The sequence below is a fragment of the Catharus ustulatus genome, chromosome 3 (assembly GCF_009819885.2).
Source record: "Catharus ustulatus isolate bCatUst1 chromosome 3, bCatUst1.pri.v2, whole genome shotgun sequence".
Taxonomy (NCBI): domain Eukaryota; kingdom Metazoa; phylum Chordata; class Aves; order Passeriformes; family Turdidae; genus Catharus; species Catharus ustulatus.
The window spans coordinates 6863074-6881614 of record NC_046223.1 but is presented as its reverse complement, the minus strand read 5'-3'; the positions used below and the strand labels follow the sequence as shown (position 1 = coordinate 6881614).

Here is an 18541-nt window from a genome sequence, read left to right as displayed (position 1 = left end):
CCCACGGTGGGTAGAGAGGAGGAGGAAGAAGAGGAAGGGTGTCGGGAGAGGGAAGCTGCAACCTGCCCCCGGTTTTCCCCGGGGAGCTCGCAGCCGCCCCGTCGAGGGCAGAGCAGGGTGACGCCTGGTCGGGAGTCGGGAGGGGAGGGGAGAGCGGCGGGGCGGGCGAGGACACGGCGGGGCAAGCTGGTCCAGGGGCCACCCCCATCCCCGCTTGCGGAGGGAGGCGATAGCCCCGAGCTCTCTCCTCCCCTCGGAGCGTCCCGGCTTCCCCGCCATGTGAGCCTCGCCGCCGGCCCTCCCGCCCGGCTCTGCCTCCCTCCTCCCTCTCCTCCGCACACACGCTCCCGGCTCCCCCCGTGCTCACAGCGGCGCCTCCGAGCCCCGCCGCTCTCCGCCGCGAAGCCACGCGGGTCCGGCTGCCCGCTCCCTCCTTCCGACGGCCCGCGGTGCCTCTGGCTTGCAGGGCTGTCCGCAGAGACGCCGCCGGCCGCGGGTACCTGCGGCCCGCCGCCGGGCAGCGCCGGGACTCTGGCCGCATCCCGCCCCGACGTGGCTCCGCCGTGGTGCGGCGGCCCCCGCTGCTGCCGCCGCTGCTGCTGCTGCTGCCCCTCCCGCCCCGCCGAGGCCGACAGCGGCACGGTCCCCGCCGCCCGTGCCGCGGGTCCCGGCGCCGGGGCCGCTCCGGCGGCGGCCGCGGGTGCGGTGGCGGCGACGGCGACTCCTCCTCCTCCTCCGCCTCCTCCACGGCCGCCGCCGCGGGGCCCTAAAGCCGCCCGGCTCAAGAGGATGGTGCGGCTGGCGGCCGAGCTGCTGCTGCTGCTGGGGCTGCTGCTGCTCACCTTGCACATCACCGTGCTGCGCGGCGGAGGCGAGCCCCACGCCCCCGCGGGCAACCACAGCCAGCGGCAGGTGAGTGCCGCCCCGCCTCCCCTGCATCCCTGCCGCGTCCCCCGGGGCTGACCGGGATCGCTGCACCTGCCCCGGCCGCCTGCTCCTCCTGCTGTGCCTGTCCCAGCCCCGAGGGTTCCCCCCGTGTCCCGGCTGTCGGTGCCGTGCGGGAGGCGCAGGATGGAGCAGCCGTGTCAGGCAGGGCATGTCCCCAGCCTTGGTGGGAGCACAACCCTCCCGAGAGTGAGGGGAACGGATAGGTGTCTGTGGAAGTACTGGGACTGAGTGTGTGGCTTTCCTTGGAAAGCATCACTAGGCAGGTTGGCATCCGGTCCTGAAATAGGAAAGACACTTAGGGTGATAAGTGCTTGTGATGTGAAGGACGACGCTTGTGACTCAGCTAGCCCGTTCCAGGCTCTTGAAAGACTTCTCCCATGAAAACAGACTGTTCAGTTTTGGTATTTTTGTTCAGTTTTTGCATTTTTGCAGGTCGTTCTTCTTGCTCAATATCACATGTTGCCATTCATTTATAATGGTTGGAGACAATGATCAAAGCTGCCGCATCACCAACATCTTTAGGCAAAGCTGGTAAATCTGTGGTTAGTTGCATGTGCCCTGGCCAGCTCTCTTCCCCTGTATCCAAGTGGTGAAATCAAATCAACTACCAAGTCATGCGATTAAGTGACAGAAAAATGTCTAATTTTTATCACCATAAATTTATGTAAAGTGTCCATCACCGGGGTAGGATCATAGCACCAGCAGGGTATAAAGCCAAGGAAAAGCAAGGAGAGTGCAGGCTGGTCACTGTATGTATGGGAACACCCAGCTGGTGGTCCACAAAATGAACCCACTAGCTACAGGAGGGAATCTACAGACTTAACATCCCAGTCACAGCCTGGAGTCAGGACCCCTAAATCCAAAAACCTCCTGCTGAACTTGGTGGGAGTCCTGCCTGGGAGTGTTGAGCCCTGCACTGCGGGTAAGGCCCCATCATGCTCTCTTTGCAGTTTTATCACCTGGCTTGACATTCCAGGATGTTTTTTTTTTTTAATATCTGCAAGATTTCTGGTAATAATGTTTTATAAATGATGCTTTCTTTCCTCATGGGCGCTGGGAATGCCTTTTAAAATGATGTTCCATGGTTCCTTGGAAAAGTAAATTTGGAGAGGTTTTTTATGAGGTGTTCACTATCATTAGAATAACCCTGAATTTGCCTTTTCTTGACAGGCTTGTAGCATAATGAGAGAAACATCTGGGCAAGTGGGAACTCTGGGTGATGCCATTTCCCTGAGGAGCTCCTTTTAGAGCACTCTTGTAAGGTTAGGGTGAAACAATAGGGAAAGCATCTTCAGATAATTATCCACGATTATTATCATAGTAGTTGGTTGTCTCCTGAAAACCTGTAGATGGTTGACTTCAATAATTTTTTCTGTCTGGTGATGTTTTACACATTACCTTAATAAACTCTGTGCCTTTAAGCACCGTGATAGCTTTAGCAGTTCATATTTTCATAATGTTTTGCCATTTGTAGAATTGGGATTTTTTTTTTATATACTTCCCAACTCAATTGATTCTGCAGTTATGTATTTGAGAGACTGTGTCTGTACAAAACATTATGGGGGGGAAGGATATTGATTAGAGCAATTGGTTAAACAGATGGAAGTCTATCAATTTTCTGGTTTTATAACTTCCAGGGATTCTATTGCTAACTGGACCCTATTGCTTTAGAAAGTTGCATTTAAGCAGGCAGATGCTTCCATTCAGAGCATCACTATATAGATCTCAATGGGATCTTCTGATTTTTGGCAGGTTTTGGGCTGTACCATGGCACGTGCTGAAGTGAAATGCAAAATCCTACTGCACTTCACTCACAAGGCAACAGTTAGTCTGGGAAATGAAACTGCACAAACTCAGACATGTTGATACAAGCACTTAGACATCTCTCAGGGCTTTTCTGTCTTGGTATGTCGGTGGAGAGGAGTGATTGTGAGAAGTGTTGCACTTGATGAAATTTCACTTGAAGGAGTGTGGCCAATCCAGGAAAGAGTAATCTTTGCAACAACAATATCAAAAGTTATCAACTGTTATCAAAAGTCCCTGGCAATTATCAAATGGAGGATATGGTGTGTTAGGACTTAGGCAGCCTGTTTGCACAAATGAGATAGTCAGAATTGTGTCCTTTTTACATAAAACAGATTCAGGAAGAATCCTTAGTAATCTTAAAATATTGCTGGAGATTTAAATAGTCTAAAATACTTACAAGCATTTGAAGTCTGGTTCAGTAAGGGACGAAGAGCTTCTCTTTCTCCTATCCCTTGGTCCTCCAAATTAAGGAAGGATTTTGTGGGATAGGTTTTGATTTCTTTTGGTCTTTCAGTTGGGTTAACCCCTGCAATTAATTAGACTGAGAGATGAAAGAAATATAGGGAAAAAAACCCTTCCATCCTAAAATAAGGCGTTATTTTTTCCTCCCTCTTGTTTTTTCCCCTTTGTGCCCTTCCCCACGCTGTGTGTGTCTCCAGAGATTCCAGATGTCTGGGACTGCCTTGTGCCTGTGTGGCTGGCTGCAAAGGAGCAGCAGTGAGGCGCAAAACCCCGATGTGCATCCTCTTTGGGATGGGTGAGGTAGGAGCACAGGCTCCCTTGGTTCTGCTGCAGCCCTGGCTGCTGGACCTCCGCAGGGCTGCGGTTTCGTGCTGCTGTTAGAGCTGGGTTGTGGCAGGGCAAACCAACACAAAATGCAAAATCCACACTGGAGCTGTAAAACAGCTCGCAACCTTGAGTTATGGGAGGCAATCAGCCTTGTGTTTCTCAGTCAGATTTTATCCCCCTCCTTCCATCTCTTCCAATGCCGGTGGAAAATATGGAGAATTGGGGAGGGGGAGATTTTTTTTCTGCTGAGAATTCTACGAGGTCTTATATAACTATCATCCAGAAGCTCTTCTGGACCATATTTAGGAAATAAAGTCGTACAAACTTTCTTTTCTGAAGAACAGCAAATGAAGCTATATTAAGAGATGGGGAAAAAAGCAACTTGGGTATGTTTTTATCTTTTTACATAGTTCTAAAACCAAGGGAAGGCTTGAACATAAATTTTAGAAGACATTTTTAATACTTTACGATGCTCTAAAATCTGTGCTTTCATTCTGAGAGAAAATATTTCATCGTGAAGTTTATCCCCATCATTTCTAATTTTTCCATAGCAGGCCTTGCACACCAAGAAAAACAGTGTTCCCACACCAAGAAAAATGACCTTGTAAAATGCAGTAACAGAACCACCAACAATATATGCCATAGCACATGAAGTCAGATTCTCCACTGCAATACTTGCAGCAGAATTACATTTAATTACATTAGCCTGAAACTCGGTAGTTGTGCTTAAAACTGGAGCCATGTAAGAAAACATAATTTGAAAAGCAGCACAATGCTGTAAACAGATTTTTCTTTTTTTTTTTTTTTTCCCTTTTAATGGCCCTGCTCCTGCTCTTGCCCCCCTCTTCAATGAGCGTGCAAGCAATTACAGTGTGTCGGAAATACTCTCTGAGCCCTACCAGAAAAAACACATTCTGCTGCTTGTAAGTGATTGCACAAGTCACTCTCCAAGCTGCTGAGGAGCCCTTTACAGGGTTGAGCTCATAATTTTCTCCCAAAATCCCCGAGCTCAACGCCATGAGTAGTTTAGCAGTGGCGTGCTGTCTGCTACCCTTGCTTGGGGGTGCATTTCTGTCTCTTCAAGGCTTGTGTGTTCTTGCTGACCCTTGTACTGCATCCAGGCAATTTGCAAAATGATCTCCAGTCGGATACAGTGGCATATTTCAGCTTTCTGGCTTCCTCACTTAAGTAGGACTCAAGATGTTTACTTTGGGAGCATTTTAGACTCAGGTTTTTTGACGCTAATTTGAGCTCTGGAGTTTTACGTTTGGTTTGCTCTAATAGGAACCAATAGTCTAAGTCATCTTTGAGAACCTGTTGATTCCACGTTGTGCCTTCTTGTTTTCCAAGCTGCCTTTAGCCTGCATAAGGTACCAGTAAGTGGATGTACATCTTGTATTTACTGTGAACACTAAATCCTTCTCTGCCTTGAGAGAAATTTATACATGAATAGCTGTCAGAGCAGGTGGCTTGTGGATAGGGCAGGCTGATTCTCTGCAGCCCAAACTCTGTTTTGGTGGGGGGTTCCTTGTTGCTGTTTTGTGCTTTTTGGCAGTGACAGTGAAACCAGCCTGTTCTCAGCTCTTCTGTGTAGGTTCTTAACTAGGGTTCACCCTTTGGCATATGTTCCTCCAGCTATGCAGTGAGATTTAGGAATGGCTTAGACCATGTGCACTTCATTCTCTCATCTCCCAAGGGAGGGAATTATGTGTGCTCTTTAGTGGTTTTGCTGTTGGGCTGTGGCTTGTTCCAGGATCTAGGGGGAAGGAAGGGTGATTAGCTTTACGTGTGATGCATGGAAGGAAAGGATAAAATGGGAAACAATGGTGAAAGACTGAGACTGCTGCACTGAGCAGAGGATCATTTTCTGGCATCCATTGCTCCCAGGAGAGATCCTTTCACCTTTCAAATCCAGCTCCCAGAAATCTTCAGAAAGCGTTAATTAAACTTCTTTTCATACCTATCACTTCGATTAATTTCCTAGCAAACTAAAGTATCCTTGGTGGAAAAGAGCTACTACACCTTCAGAGTAGGATGTGGCAAGATTTTCAGTATCATAGACCACTGCAATAATTCAGAACAGGTATCCAAGAAGTTTACTTAGTTATGGCTGCAAGGAGCAATATTAGGCAGGTATGAAGGTAACTTCCTCAGTTAAATTTTACCAAGATGTTTGGATGGGGCATATTTTGCCAAGCATCTCTTCAACTCAACAGTTAACAGTTACAGTACTTCTTATGTTGGATCATCACTGATAAATACCTGGCATTAAATCACAACGTGCCTCTCTATTTTGTCTCTCTAACTATAGATCAGAGCAGTTTTTTCTTAGTGCTTCATACTGAAGAGTCTCTTTGAGTTATTTATTTCTGTTTTGAGCAAGATTTAGGATTGTTTTCCAGCTCTTTATAGTCTTGAGATGTTTGTAAGAAAAAAAACAAAGTGTGTGTTTTTCTAAATTCATTGTGGGCCATCACAGTGTCCTCATGTCCATTCCTATGTTCCTGGATCAAACACAAAACACAGTGGCTACTATGGGGAGAGGTCCAGTGACATTCCTCGTTTTGCCTTTCTCTTCCCTCAGTTGATCCTTACCTGTGCTCTGGGGCTTGTGTGAGGGCAGAGGGGTTAAACCTGCTGCCAGGGGCTTGAGCCCTATGGCCAAAGGGATGACTCATGGCAATGCAAGGAGAGGTAGGCCTGAATTTGACTCCTGGGCTAGTTCAGAGCTGTAGGGATTGCTCTTGGTGAGAGGAGAGGGGCCAGGTATAGATACAGAGATCCTGGATGGAGCTGCATTGGTACTTCCCACTTTGGTTAATCTAACTGGGACAACCAGATCTAGTTCTGAAGTAGCTTTTATTTTTAACTCTTGTTGACTGTGTAGAGAAGCTTGTTCTGCACAGGAAGAACACAGTTGGTCACAGCAGCTATGACAGGGACACAACCACACTGCTGCTGACCCCTTGCTCTTACCTGTTGGGCACAAAACTCTCTCTTTTACTTCTCCTGCTTTGGTGACCAGCGCTTAGGTTCAATCACATTTCCCTGTTCTCTCCTCTCCTAGCTCTGTTAGTGGCCTCAAAAATGTCTTCATCATGGTGCTGAGTGGTGCTGGTCAGCGTGTACTTACTCCCCTGTGGGTTGTAACATCACTGTTATGACCTGCAGGAAGGTGAGAAAGCCCCAGAACTTACAGGTTCAGCACACTGAGCTGTTCAACACCTTGCTCTGCTGAGGGGACATCTATTTCACCAGTACAGGTTATGCTGGATGTCAACTGGGAACTGTGGTTTGAATTCAGAGTTGTTGTTCTGTCTCTGCTCATATGTACAGCATCTCCATATCAGTAATCAATTGTTCCAGTAATTGAATTGTTCCAAAATGGTGGGAAACACCATCAAATAAAATCATTAAAGACTTGTCAATAAAGTAGAGACTTTGGCTGTGTTTTGCCACAGCATCTGAAAACATCACAGAAAGTGAAGTGCAGAGGGCAGGCTTGGCTTGCCAACATAATGTGTATGTTTGAAAAGCTTTCTGAAATCATATGTGATAGAGATGACTTCTGAAAACCCAGTCATTGGTGTGTATTCCAGTGGGAAGGAAAAATCAGTTTGTAAATCTCTTGTTTTCTAAGATGCACTGATTTGTGAACATTCATGCTTAAGAGTTTCTCCTTTGTTTTCCTTTATTATGTAAAAGTGCACAGAGTGCAAGTAATGCTGGGAAATTATTTTGCCATACTTCTCTTATGCTCACATTCTTCTGCATCACTTTAAAATCTTGAAATACACTCATTTCAAATATATAGACAATTGAGATGTTTCCTTACACAAGCATAAACCTAAAAAATTAAAGTAACATCATTTTGATTTGTGCTTACATCCTGATTTAGCAGCATTGGCAGATTTAACTGTCAGAGTTGGCTGCTTTTTGCTCTTCTGTGTGTTTTGCAAGTCTTCCTCAACTGGTAATACCCAGTTGAGCCTCATTTGTTCTCTTCACGGTATTGGTTAGTGCTTATTCGGTCCTTTTGTTATGATTCTTTCCTTGCTGTCCGCTTTAAGACTATGCTACATGAAAGCCCTTTGAACTGACTGAATAATGTTCAGTTATCAGAAAGATTACTTTTTTAAAGTATTATTTTTTCAGTGGTGTCATTTTTTCCCCCCTTATTTTACTTTTCAAGGTGATGGAGGTTGAGGTTCCAATGTTGTGGAGTAGCTTGTGAGCAGTGTGCAGTGCAATGGGTGTCCAGCCTGAATGGAGGCACTGTCAGAAATGAGTAATGAAGTGTAACTTTAAAGCCAGAAATACAAAGTGCTTCAGTAAAAGGCAGAAGGAAGCACTCAATGATGCAGTGATTACTGTTACACTTTAAGACCATTGTGCCTATTTTACAAGTTTTAAAGACAGTAAATGCCAGGCTAAATTCATAGTCCAAAGCATAGAGATGAATAACATTTCCAAGAAACAGTGTAGTGAGCTCACTGGTACCATCAGCAAGAGCAGAATGTTTCCAGTGTTGGTATTTCCATGTACTTTCGATTCGAAATACCAGAAAAAGAAAGAAAACAAAGTGAAATGTAACTTATTATTGTAATGAGGGATGGCTCACCACAGTGGTCACTTCTGTGGCACCAGAATGCTTGGTTAGATGAGCTGGTGTGGGCGGTACTGGTAAGCAGTTCCTTTATCCCTTTGTCCTTGTTTTGCAAGTGCTTGGAGAACTCATAGCCATGGGTCAGATATTTTTTTATTCCTCTCTTCTGGCAGTCTAGCTGGACAAAAGCAGGCCTGGAGTTGTTCATCTCTAAGCCTTTAATGTAGGGAGGTGCTCCTGAAGATGAGAGAGGAAAATCAGAGATGAAATCTTCTTCTCACACTCTTGGTAGAGTCAGTGCACATTGAAAGGCAGGAGGAGTTCACACATCTTCACACATCCCTTGGCTTTTATGTGCTAGATCTGGGTTCTCAGTGTGTTTAAATTGACCTTGTTCCACTGACTTCCACAAAGCAAGGCAAGTCAATGATTTGTGTCACTTGCAGAGCCAAGATCCTCTTGAGCAGGAATCTTTCACAGCTCAGTTTTTGTACAGAGCTGATAAGCACACGGCACGTGCCATGGGGATCTCCATCCATAAGGACCAGCTGGGCCCTAGCGTGTGGCTTTCTTCATGTTGCATTAACTAATTTCCATCTGTTACATTTCATTGCACTGAAGAACCCAGGACTGTTTGTTCCACAGTAGTCTTTCTTCCTTGGGAAGATATAACATTTCCTCTTTGCTGTTGAGATCAGTTCTGGTGACAAAAGTGAGTTCTGTAAGTATCTGTGAAAGCCAAATAGTGCCCCATCTGTTTCTGCCACTAGGGCCACTCTAGGAAAATTGGATTCCTCCTCTTCTAAGGAGCAGTCACTGAATCCATGTCATCCATGGGATAGGTTTAACTTCCCAAAGGCTCTTTTCAGGCATCTTGCCTTTGCATTCCCATGGATTGGGTGCTCAGGTACTCAGCTGAAACACTTACTCTGATAGAGGAATGCCCAGGAATGCTGAGCAGGAGGTGAAGTCCTGGCACTGGAAGAGCTGTGATGGAAGGAGGTGAATGACAGCAGAAGAATTGTAATAGAAATAACAGAGAAGAGGACCTTGTGATAAGACAACTATTTTTTAAATCTAATGCTTCAAAAATTAGTTACACAGCTTTGGTATCTTTATTGCCTTAGAAGTAACTCAGCAGCAGCAGTTTTTGCCTGAAGAAGCCATCATTACTCCACTGGAAGCAGCTGCTGAAGTTTATAAAGATAAAATATAAATTTGCTTGGTTTTGCCTGCCATGTGTGTCAGTGAAGGATTTTAAAATCACTGTAGGATTGGTCTTGATATGACATTAGCAATCAGATATCTACTAATGTCTGTTTGCACAAGCTACCCAAAGAAACAAAAAGGATTCATAGTTTAAAACAGAAAATGAAAACAATAGCTTTCTAGCATAGGTTCTGCAGCACCCCACTGTACTTGCCTCCTATATCATGTAAATTGTTTACGCGCTATTTAATTTCATGGCCAGAAGTTATTTATTTTCTATTTAGCAACATGAGAGCAATAAAACTGCTGCTGCCTTTAATGTCTGCTGATACCACTCTCATCTGAAAGTGCCTCTGGAAGTTACCTCTAATCAGACTGGAGTTCAAGATGCAGTCTGTATGTCAGCATTTTGTGCTCCTGATTTTAAAATTCTCTGGACTGAAGTCTGTAAAGGCTCACTGCACAGCGCGGGCTATAACAAAGCAGTTAATGATTCTCATGACATGAATGCTGCCATTTCAGTTTATTTAAATAAACTGGCATTTTGTCTTAAATGTATCACTTTTTGTTGATTGGGGTATTTTTTTTGAAACCAACTCAATATTAGGCATGGATATGCATCTTAGCTAAACTATAACCTAGCCAGTCCATGCCTTTTGCCCTATGAAGTACCCAGAGTTTTTCAAAACGTGTAACCACAGTGATATTTTTATAAAGGAATGTTCACCTCATGGGATTTTTTTAAGGTGTTTTATTTTTTTTCCAAGTTGCAGCTTCACTTTATTGTACATGATGTCCAATAAAAAAGATGTATGTCTGTGATTGGACTTTGAAAAAGGGCCATGGTGCCTATTCCATTTAAAGGGAATGAAGTCAAGCAGTAAATTTGCTGGTTGCCCTTTTCATATTGACTGTATCTTGGCCAGCAGTTGGTCTTTGATGTTGTAACAATAGAGCAAAGGCAGAGGAGAAGGAGGATTAGGACCTCCATAATATAAAAACAAGCCTGCATTCATCACGATTTTTATAGAGCACAGTCCCTGTCTGTTGGAGGTTTGCAGTATAGGCTTAATGTTCTGCAGAAGAGTATGGCAACTTTAATATTTGCAGGTGGCTTACAACTCATCCACCATTACTCCAACCATCTCTTCTTAGTTCAGTTTGTTTAGGCATCCAGCATTTAACTTTTCCTATCTTGTTATTCCTTTCTACAATAGGAAAGCAGATGTTTGTCAGGGCAGAGCTTCTGGAGTATCATTTTCCATTAGGGGCATTGTGTTGATCATTGTGTTATTTATGAAAGGCTCAGTGCAGCCGGCCAATGGAGTATTCCTCACCTTGTGCTTTAAAGTCCAGGCTTTTATTGGGAAAGAATAGGGGACTTGGTATGTGTGTGTCTAACATTTGTGAACGTATATCTCAAACAAGACCCAGGGCTGCCACACTGCCTGTGGCTTCAGTATCAAAAGAACAGTGCCAGAAGTTTCAAAGGAGCTCTTTAGCCTGGTAGAGTCCTGGAGATTTTGATGTGTACTGAAATAGTAGCAGCACTAGCACTCAATCCAGACATGCAGGAGGAAAAGGGTCATCCATTTCCTGAAAGTGTTCAGGGTACCAAGATGTGCTGAGTGCTGGTGGGAGCAGATAGGCTTCAAAACACGAGCAGAGCTTGGAAAGGGAAAAATAATCCATGATGTGCTGTTGCAGCCTTGTGTACAGCATAGCAAAGGCAGCATGAAGGGAGTGTTCCCAGGGATGTGATGATGGCAGCAGCAACGAGCCTGCTGCAAGGCAATCCACACCAGAAGCCCAACGGCAGCTTTTAGGAAACCATCTGGGGCTGCATCAGGTTAAATTGCTTTCCTGCACCCAATTCCAGTGGCTCCTGCTTAGGGCAGGATCCTAAAGTCCACTGACAAGGCAAAACACCTGGAAGTTTGTCTCCCAGACTCCAAAGACACCTGTCCCAAGGAAAAGAAGGAGTGGGGGGAAGATGCCAATTCCTGGTGCATTTGACAGTTCAGCGCTTGATTTAGGGCTGGATCCTGTGCCTTCTAGGTGTGCAGATCAGACTGGGGAGTCCAGACTCATGAACAAGTCACTACCTGCCAGCTGAACTGCAGTAGCTCCTTGGATGTCTTATTCCACCTTCATCCTGCACAAAATATGAGGTGACTTCATCTTTTTAGTAAGTCAGCACTGAAAAAATAAACCCTGCCCAGAGCTCACAATCAGGGTGACAGCACTCTGTCCTCAGACCAAGCACTCCATGGTCACCAAACACATGGCTCGTCAGTGGGGAGTCTGGTTTTTAGTTAACATCTACCATGATGGCCATTCGAGAGGCAACATCTGGTGCAGAAAATGCACACCTTCCATTTCTGTGCTCAGCTCTGTGTGTCCTTCATCAAATCCAGGCACAGCATTCTCTTGACTGTTTCTGCTTGCCTCAGCTGCTAAAATCAAGCTACATGAGGCTCAGCAGCATAAGGTGGGAGTTCTAGCTAGTTCTGGCTAGTTAGAGGCATCACCTAGTGTTTAAAAGGGTTTGCCCTCGGGAGATCAATATCTCTGAAAAAGCTGCTGAAATCCTTCAGTGGATATGAATCTGATTCCTGCTATTCTTTGATCTGGCATTCATGGCCTTTCTCACCTACCCACCCCTCTTTCTTCTTCTGTCTCCTAAGAGGATCATTTTTTCATGCTCTTAGGAATACTGCTTCGGCTGTCTTAACATCAAGATAAAATGAACTCATTATTTGCATAACATCAGAGTAAGGGCCAGATTAATACCACCTCTTTGTTGTTTTGATTTTTTTTTCTTCCTTTATCCTATTCCTACAATAAAATACAAGGGGAGTATGCAGCTGAAATCATGTGTTTGCACACATATGGACTAAGTGGGGGGAAAGAACTGCATATGCCAATTCCCTGAAATGGAATTATATTGGATTATAATAATAAACCCTACCATGACCATTATTGCAGTTTGCTTGTGAGAGCTGAATGAGGAGAAAATTTTTATATTTATCTCTTTAGCAGAGTTAAGTAGCTGGAAGTGAGTTCTGAGCCATAGCCTTCAGTGTGTCTGCTGTTTCTGCTCTGGGATTTTCTTTGTACAGAGCTTTTCTCCCTCCCTGGATCTGGCTTATCCAAGAGGGTCCCATCTCTGTTCCTCACCAGAGGAGCGGAGGAGACACAAAACAGAGCTTCTTATCTTCCCTCTCTTACCTTGCTGTTGTGTTGGGCTGCTAGGATTCATCTAAAGATGCTTTTTGCCTGCTCTCATACACTTTATTGTCAGCAGCATCTGGGTGGCTTCAGGCACATGCTAAGACTATAACAAGTTAAAAAAATAAAACCATTTATCCTAAAAATAGCTCAGAACCTATTAGTGATCAAGGGGTGGAAAGGAGACAGAAATGAAGATATTTTCATTTCACGTAAGTGTCAGATTCAAAAGCATCTGCCTAGTTCAGTGCATGTATGGTATTCATTTCCTGTCTGCAGTCGACTGGAATGCCCCCCGAGTCGTTTGAAATTGAAAATCAAGTCATGCTTCTTTAATCAGCTCTAGGAAATAGCCCCCTCCCTTACTGTTCTAGGAACATTTATATATGCATGCATAGAATTCATAATACAGAAAGCCCACACTTCTCTCCAGGGCAGATCCTTCCTCCCATCTTAGGCAGAGAAGGGTCTTCACAGTGTCCTGCCATGGTGTGCTGCCTCTCTACTCACTTACTCTTCTTCCCCATCATGTCACTGGAGGGAGGCCTTCCTCCTGTGAATCCTCTGGTTTCTTCATCTATCTCTCAGGGAGGTGGAGAGAGAGGGCACGATGTCCTATGCTGATGGCTTGATTTGAAACCACAGCAAGCATTGCCTCTGTGTGTAGATGCCGTTTATGCTGATTACTTCCAGTTGCTCCTGTATCAGTCTCCAAAGTTTTCTAGCCCTGCACTTGAGTGGGAATTTCCCTGCAGGAACTGATGTGCGTGGTCCCAAGGCGGCCGCTCAGATTGCTGCTGCTGTTCTGCTGTAAACTCCTGGGTGTAGTCACTCCCTTTCAATGGGTGTTGTGAGTTGGTGCAGAGATATTGAAGGTAAACAAACACTGCCTTTCCTCTGCCTTCGCCCTCTTACTTCCATCCAAAGGAAAGAGAGTGTTGGTGGGGAAGGCAGCTAAGGGAGAGGCACATAAATTATCTCACAGGAATTTGATTGTGTGTGTGTGTGTGTGTGTGTGTGTTTTGAGCACCAAGACTGAAGTGATTTGCCTTTTTTCAGGCACAGGAGTAGCTTTGCCAGAAGCACAGGAAACATCATGTTTTTGGAATATAACACTTGTCTACTTTCTTGCTTTCCCGTTATTAGCTTTTGCTTGTGTGATGAAGTCATCATGTAACTCTTAGTCCATAGGGACTAAACACTTTCTAGTCTCTAAAAACATCTGCCAGTTAACACAGCCAGAGTCATAGACACTTCTGAAAGCATAGGGTGGATATTCAGTGGCATATGAGAGGGAGACACAGAGGCTGGGAAGAGCTGTTCCTTGGAAACTAACAGCTGAAGGCAACTCTGGAAATTGAAAAGGCTTCAAGTAAGGTTACGCTTTTAGCTAGTAACAGATCAAAACTTCACTTACTGAAGCTGGTTCACCTACTGAAATCCTAACCATAGTAATTTAGTGGAATAAACTTGCAAAAGGATGTAGTTTAAAACCCAGGAAAATAAAGTTTGTTCTCTTCCATTTACACTAACGTTGTGTGTGCTGACCTGCAAAGCCTGACTGAAGGGTTGTGTACAAAAGTATTAATATTCTGCATTTCCTTTGCAGTTTTGATTTCAGTTTAAGGCAGCTTTTCCCATTCTGTTGGAACCTAATGTATATATCATGATGCAGATTTCAGATGATGGGAAACTTAAACTAGTTTTATTAAATTTAGCGAGGTTATAAGTAAATTCTATTTTAAATCTTTTATTTTACTACTGATTTTATGCAAGTCCTTAATAAGGCCTAAAAAGAATTAGAACTTTCAAAGAGTTCGCATTTTGGCATCACAGGTTATTGGCATGGAATACTTGGGCTACTCTTCAGCCGTACCTTTGGCTGTTCAGCCACTAAATCACTGTGTCCTGTATGGAGAGCTCAGCCAGGAAGTGATTACAGGGAAGATCTTCAGAGTCATGGAGAATAACTAAATGTTTACCAGCAGCTTAGGCAACTGAAAATATCTGTTAACTGCAAGCAAAGCTTGGCACTGAGCATCTGTCAGAGTCTTACACAATTTAATTCTGTGTGCTTGGCCGTCCCCTGGATTGCTGAGTATCTGCTGAAGAACAAAGCACCAGTGTTGTACTATGTTAGAAAATTTGCTAAAGGCCCTCTGTTTTTTTTCCAGCAGACATTGAGCTGTAATCATCACCAAGTTTCTATTATCAAAGTGTTTGTACAAACTGGCAGTTCTTCACCTCCAAGCTGAGCCATACTGCTTGTATTTTCCAGCTGAATGAAAACATGAAATACGAGCAAACAACAGAGCATAAAAAATAGCTGTGATGTGAAATGTGTGTCCACAACATGTAGCAAAAGGTTGCCAGATCTGAGTGTAACGGCTGGTTTTCTCCTTAAGCTCAGAGTTAAAAACCTTGTCTGCCAGGACCATTCAGACGTGGACCTACTGTTTGCCAGGGATGTGGAGTAGACAGGAAACACGGTGAGAAGCGGAATCTGAACGAAGGATGGACCAAAGCTTGATGACTGAAGGTCAATAAACTGGCTCAGTGAGGGAAGAATGGTGTTGGAGCTGTTCTGGCATTTGGGATGTACCAGTTCACGAGGTTCAACAAGGCAGCAGCCTTTTCCTGCACCGTGGAGGGTCCTGACATTGTGTTGGCCACGTGCCTCCAAAGAGCTGTCTGGGCTTCCTAGATGTGAAACCTACAGCCTGGGGGTCTCTGCAACCCTAACACATGTCCTGGCTGCACATTCAGCCTCCAAGATTCTTTGTGTGGCTGTGAGGGCTGCACAGAGAAGTTTTTTAGTGTAGAAAGCCTGAAATTCAAAAGCTGTGATTCTGTGATAAATGTGCACAGGTGCTTTAAGATCCTGGTTCTGCTGCATGCAGCTCCTGAGAGCTGTTTCAGCATAAGGCTGACAAATGTGTCCTGGGGCACCCCAAGCACCTCACTGTGCCAATGGCACAGACCATGATTAACATAACATTGTCATTATCATTATCATTATCAGTTGTTATGAGTGATTCATCTTTTCTTTGCACCATGTTGAAAGTAGATGCTCTATTTTGGACCTGCTTAGTGAAAATAATTGTGTACATGCAAGGCAATGCCATCTGTTTTAAATAGTTTATTAGCAGTGATTATCTGAAATGCACTCTTTATTATTGGAACAATTACTTTGTGCAGTTTTCTAAAGATACGTAAGGTTTTTCACTTCACTACTATATGTGAGTGAGGGGCAAGCTCATTCTAAGGAAAAATGAAAATGTTTTAGTGGCAGAGAGGTTGATGTGACACCCCTCTGCCTTTCTGTCTGACTGCCTGGACTGTTTGTGGCATTAATCACAACAGAAATCTTTCTCTGTGTATCTCTGATAATGTTTCTCAGCTGTTCCCCTCACTGCCTGCTTCTCTAACACTGTCCTGTTACCTCGCCCTGATAGCTCCCATGCTGCCTATACTCATGATAGATGAAAAACATAAATAAACCTCAGGAATTAGATCACCTAAGTTCCTTACATGTCTTAGATCTGTGGAGGTGAGAGTCTCATGTGGTACCCTGGTGTGTTACTCGACCTCCCAAGACTGGTTAATTTTAAAGTGATCATTTAGCGCTAACCTGAAAACCCACGACAGCCTTCAAAATGAAAACAATCTGTTTGGGCAGGTGGGAAATGAAACCAGTCCTAATGGCTGTAAGGGTTTTCTGTGAAGGCCCCAGGCCTCATTTTGTCTCTGATAGCAATATAATCTTTTATAGCATCTGTGAAGTTTCCTAGTAAATAAAAGTTCCTTGTTGCTGGCAGTTGAAGATGCTGTACAGGTGCATCATGAAAGTGCAGTGACAGACCGAGTTTTCAGTTCAAGCCCTCTTGTCAAGATCATTTTACAAGATATTTCAAAGGAGTATTCAAGAAATAAGAAAGCAATGTAGCTACAGCAGGGATTTAGTAATAGATTCCCTTGCTGCCTGGGAGCCATTAGAATATAGATTGTATCAGTTTTCCAAAATCCTCTCAACTCCATAATTACCAGGGCTTGCAAATGTGCCCTTACTGTGGCAAGTGAAGTGGGAGTGAAGGAAAGTAATAAACATGAAGGGCAGAGAAAGAGCAGCTGCTTCAGAACGTTTTTTGTAGCTACAGTCATTCCTCACTTATTCTGTGTCTTGGCTTTTATTTTTCAGGAGTGGAAATGGCATTAAAATAAGGAAGAGAGGAGGGAGATGGACTCCTTGCTTGCCAAAATTGCAGAGAAATTCCCTTTTTCCCCTAGTTTGGTATTTTTACAAGTTCCCATTTCTGTTTAGCTTCTTTATGGGGAAGAGAAACATTTCCCTGCAGCTCATGTCTGTTGTGACAGAGAGTGTTAAAATACCAGTCTGATTATTGGAGAGTTAACCTGCAATATTAGGCAGAATATTTTTCCTGCATGCAGGATTCTCTTGGAGCCTTAAACCCTGCCATAGTGGAGGTCCCACCTGGATAACCAGCACTGAAATTTATCTTCACAAAATCCCTGTGAATTGTTCGTTTTTTGTGGGTTTTAGATGGACACAAAGACATTGGTCTGTACTGACCTACTGCCCTCCCTTTTTCAGAGATGGGTTTTGCAAGGTATGTTATTCTGTAATCCAAACAGATGTGTCAGATTCTCTCTCAAGGGTTTATTTCATTAGATATATTTCATTTGCCTTGTCACACAGCTATGGGTTGTGTGTTCCTGCCCTTATAGAGTGTCCACGCTCGGAGCACTCAAAAATCATGAGCTGTTTTTGTGTTAGGAACTTCTACAATTATCTGATGCCATGGGGCTTGCAGAACTGTAGCTTAGAGCCAGCATGAGTAACCTCTTAAAATCGTCTTAATGGAAAGTCTAAACATGGTGAATAATCCTTTTAAATGAAGGGGAAAAAAGTGTTTTATCTTAAAATATTTAGAGCAGATGCATCATTTGAGTAAGAAACCAGTGTGCTTGAATTGGAAATGTCATAACTTCAAAGAAACTGAGTCAGTAGTTCTGAATGAAGTGACATAGCTTTTAAAGGAAGGCAAGCAACACCAAAACCAAAAGCATTAGTAATAAAATTGTGTACACCTAAAAATAGTGTGAAATATAAACATGGTAAATAATGTAAAAATAACAAGAGGATAATATTCCCCCCCCCCCCCCCCCCCCCCCAGAAAAAAATTCCTCTATTAGCTTTGGAACACAAACCCTATTTTCTTCAGAAAGGATGCTGGCATTGCAAAAAGGACAAACTTTTTCCTGCTAGATGGGTCTTGCAAGAGCCTTTGCAGAGCTAAAGTGTGAGCACAGGCTTCTCTTCACATGCAGTTCAAGCTCACTTTTATTTGTGGCAGCCCTCTTTAATCTTTTTACCAGAAATGCACATTTCTAACAATACTGCAGGTCAGCTTAGACGTGCCACCATGAAGCATCTTCCTAAAAAATGGACATTCTCTTCATTTTATTGACTGGAAACAAATGTCCTTTCACTCATGGTACCATGAGCTGGAATGATCACGCATGCTGAATGTTTCCACCTGCCTGTGTGCAGTGCAGAGGTCCAACGACTCCTATTTTGGGCTTTCCTAGTGCAGAAGGGGCTGTGAGAGGCAGCAGTGCCTCTAGGCAGAGCACAGAGCACTGTTTAACCTGGGAATGATCCTGCCAGGCTCTGGAAGTCAAGCCTCATGTCCCACTCAGTGCTCTGGGCAGTCAGTGTCACCAGAAGTGTGTAGCTGGTGTGTCACTGGTGGCTTGTGGCCACCCTGGGCAAACAGAGTGGTCCACCCCCACTTTGGGATGGAGCAGTTATCTTGTCCTCCCTCTGTGTTCCTTCCCAGTGCAAAGCAGCCCCGTCTCACTCCATAAATATTGACAGTCCCTGCCCCAAGCAGCTTGATCAGCCTGATGTCATTACTTCACCATGACAAT

General features: G+C 44.4%; 1 protein-coding gene across 2 annotated transcripts in view; it reads left to right on the top strand.

Annotated features, from left to right (window-relative positions):
• The first annotated feature begins 748 nt into the window (after positions 1-748).
• Positions 749-18541, top strand: part of ISM1 (isthmin 1) — a 39194-nt gene continuing 21401 nt past the window's right edge. The window contains exon 1 of one of the 2 annotated variants that reach the window (XM_033056617.2): positions 749-912. In XM_033056617.2, coding sequence (XP_032912508.1) covers positions 790-912 — 123 coding nt within the window. In that variant the 5' untranslated portion in view covers positions 749-789. The remainder of the gene's footprint in view (positions 913-18541) is intronic. The other variant, XM_033056619.1, reaches the window with a different exon arrangement.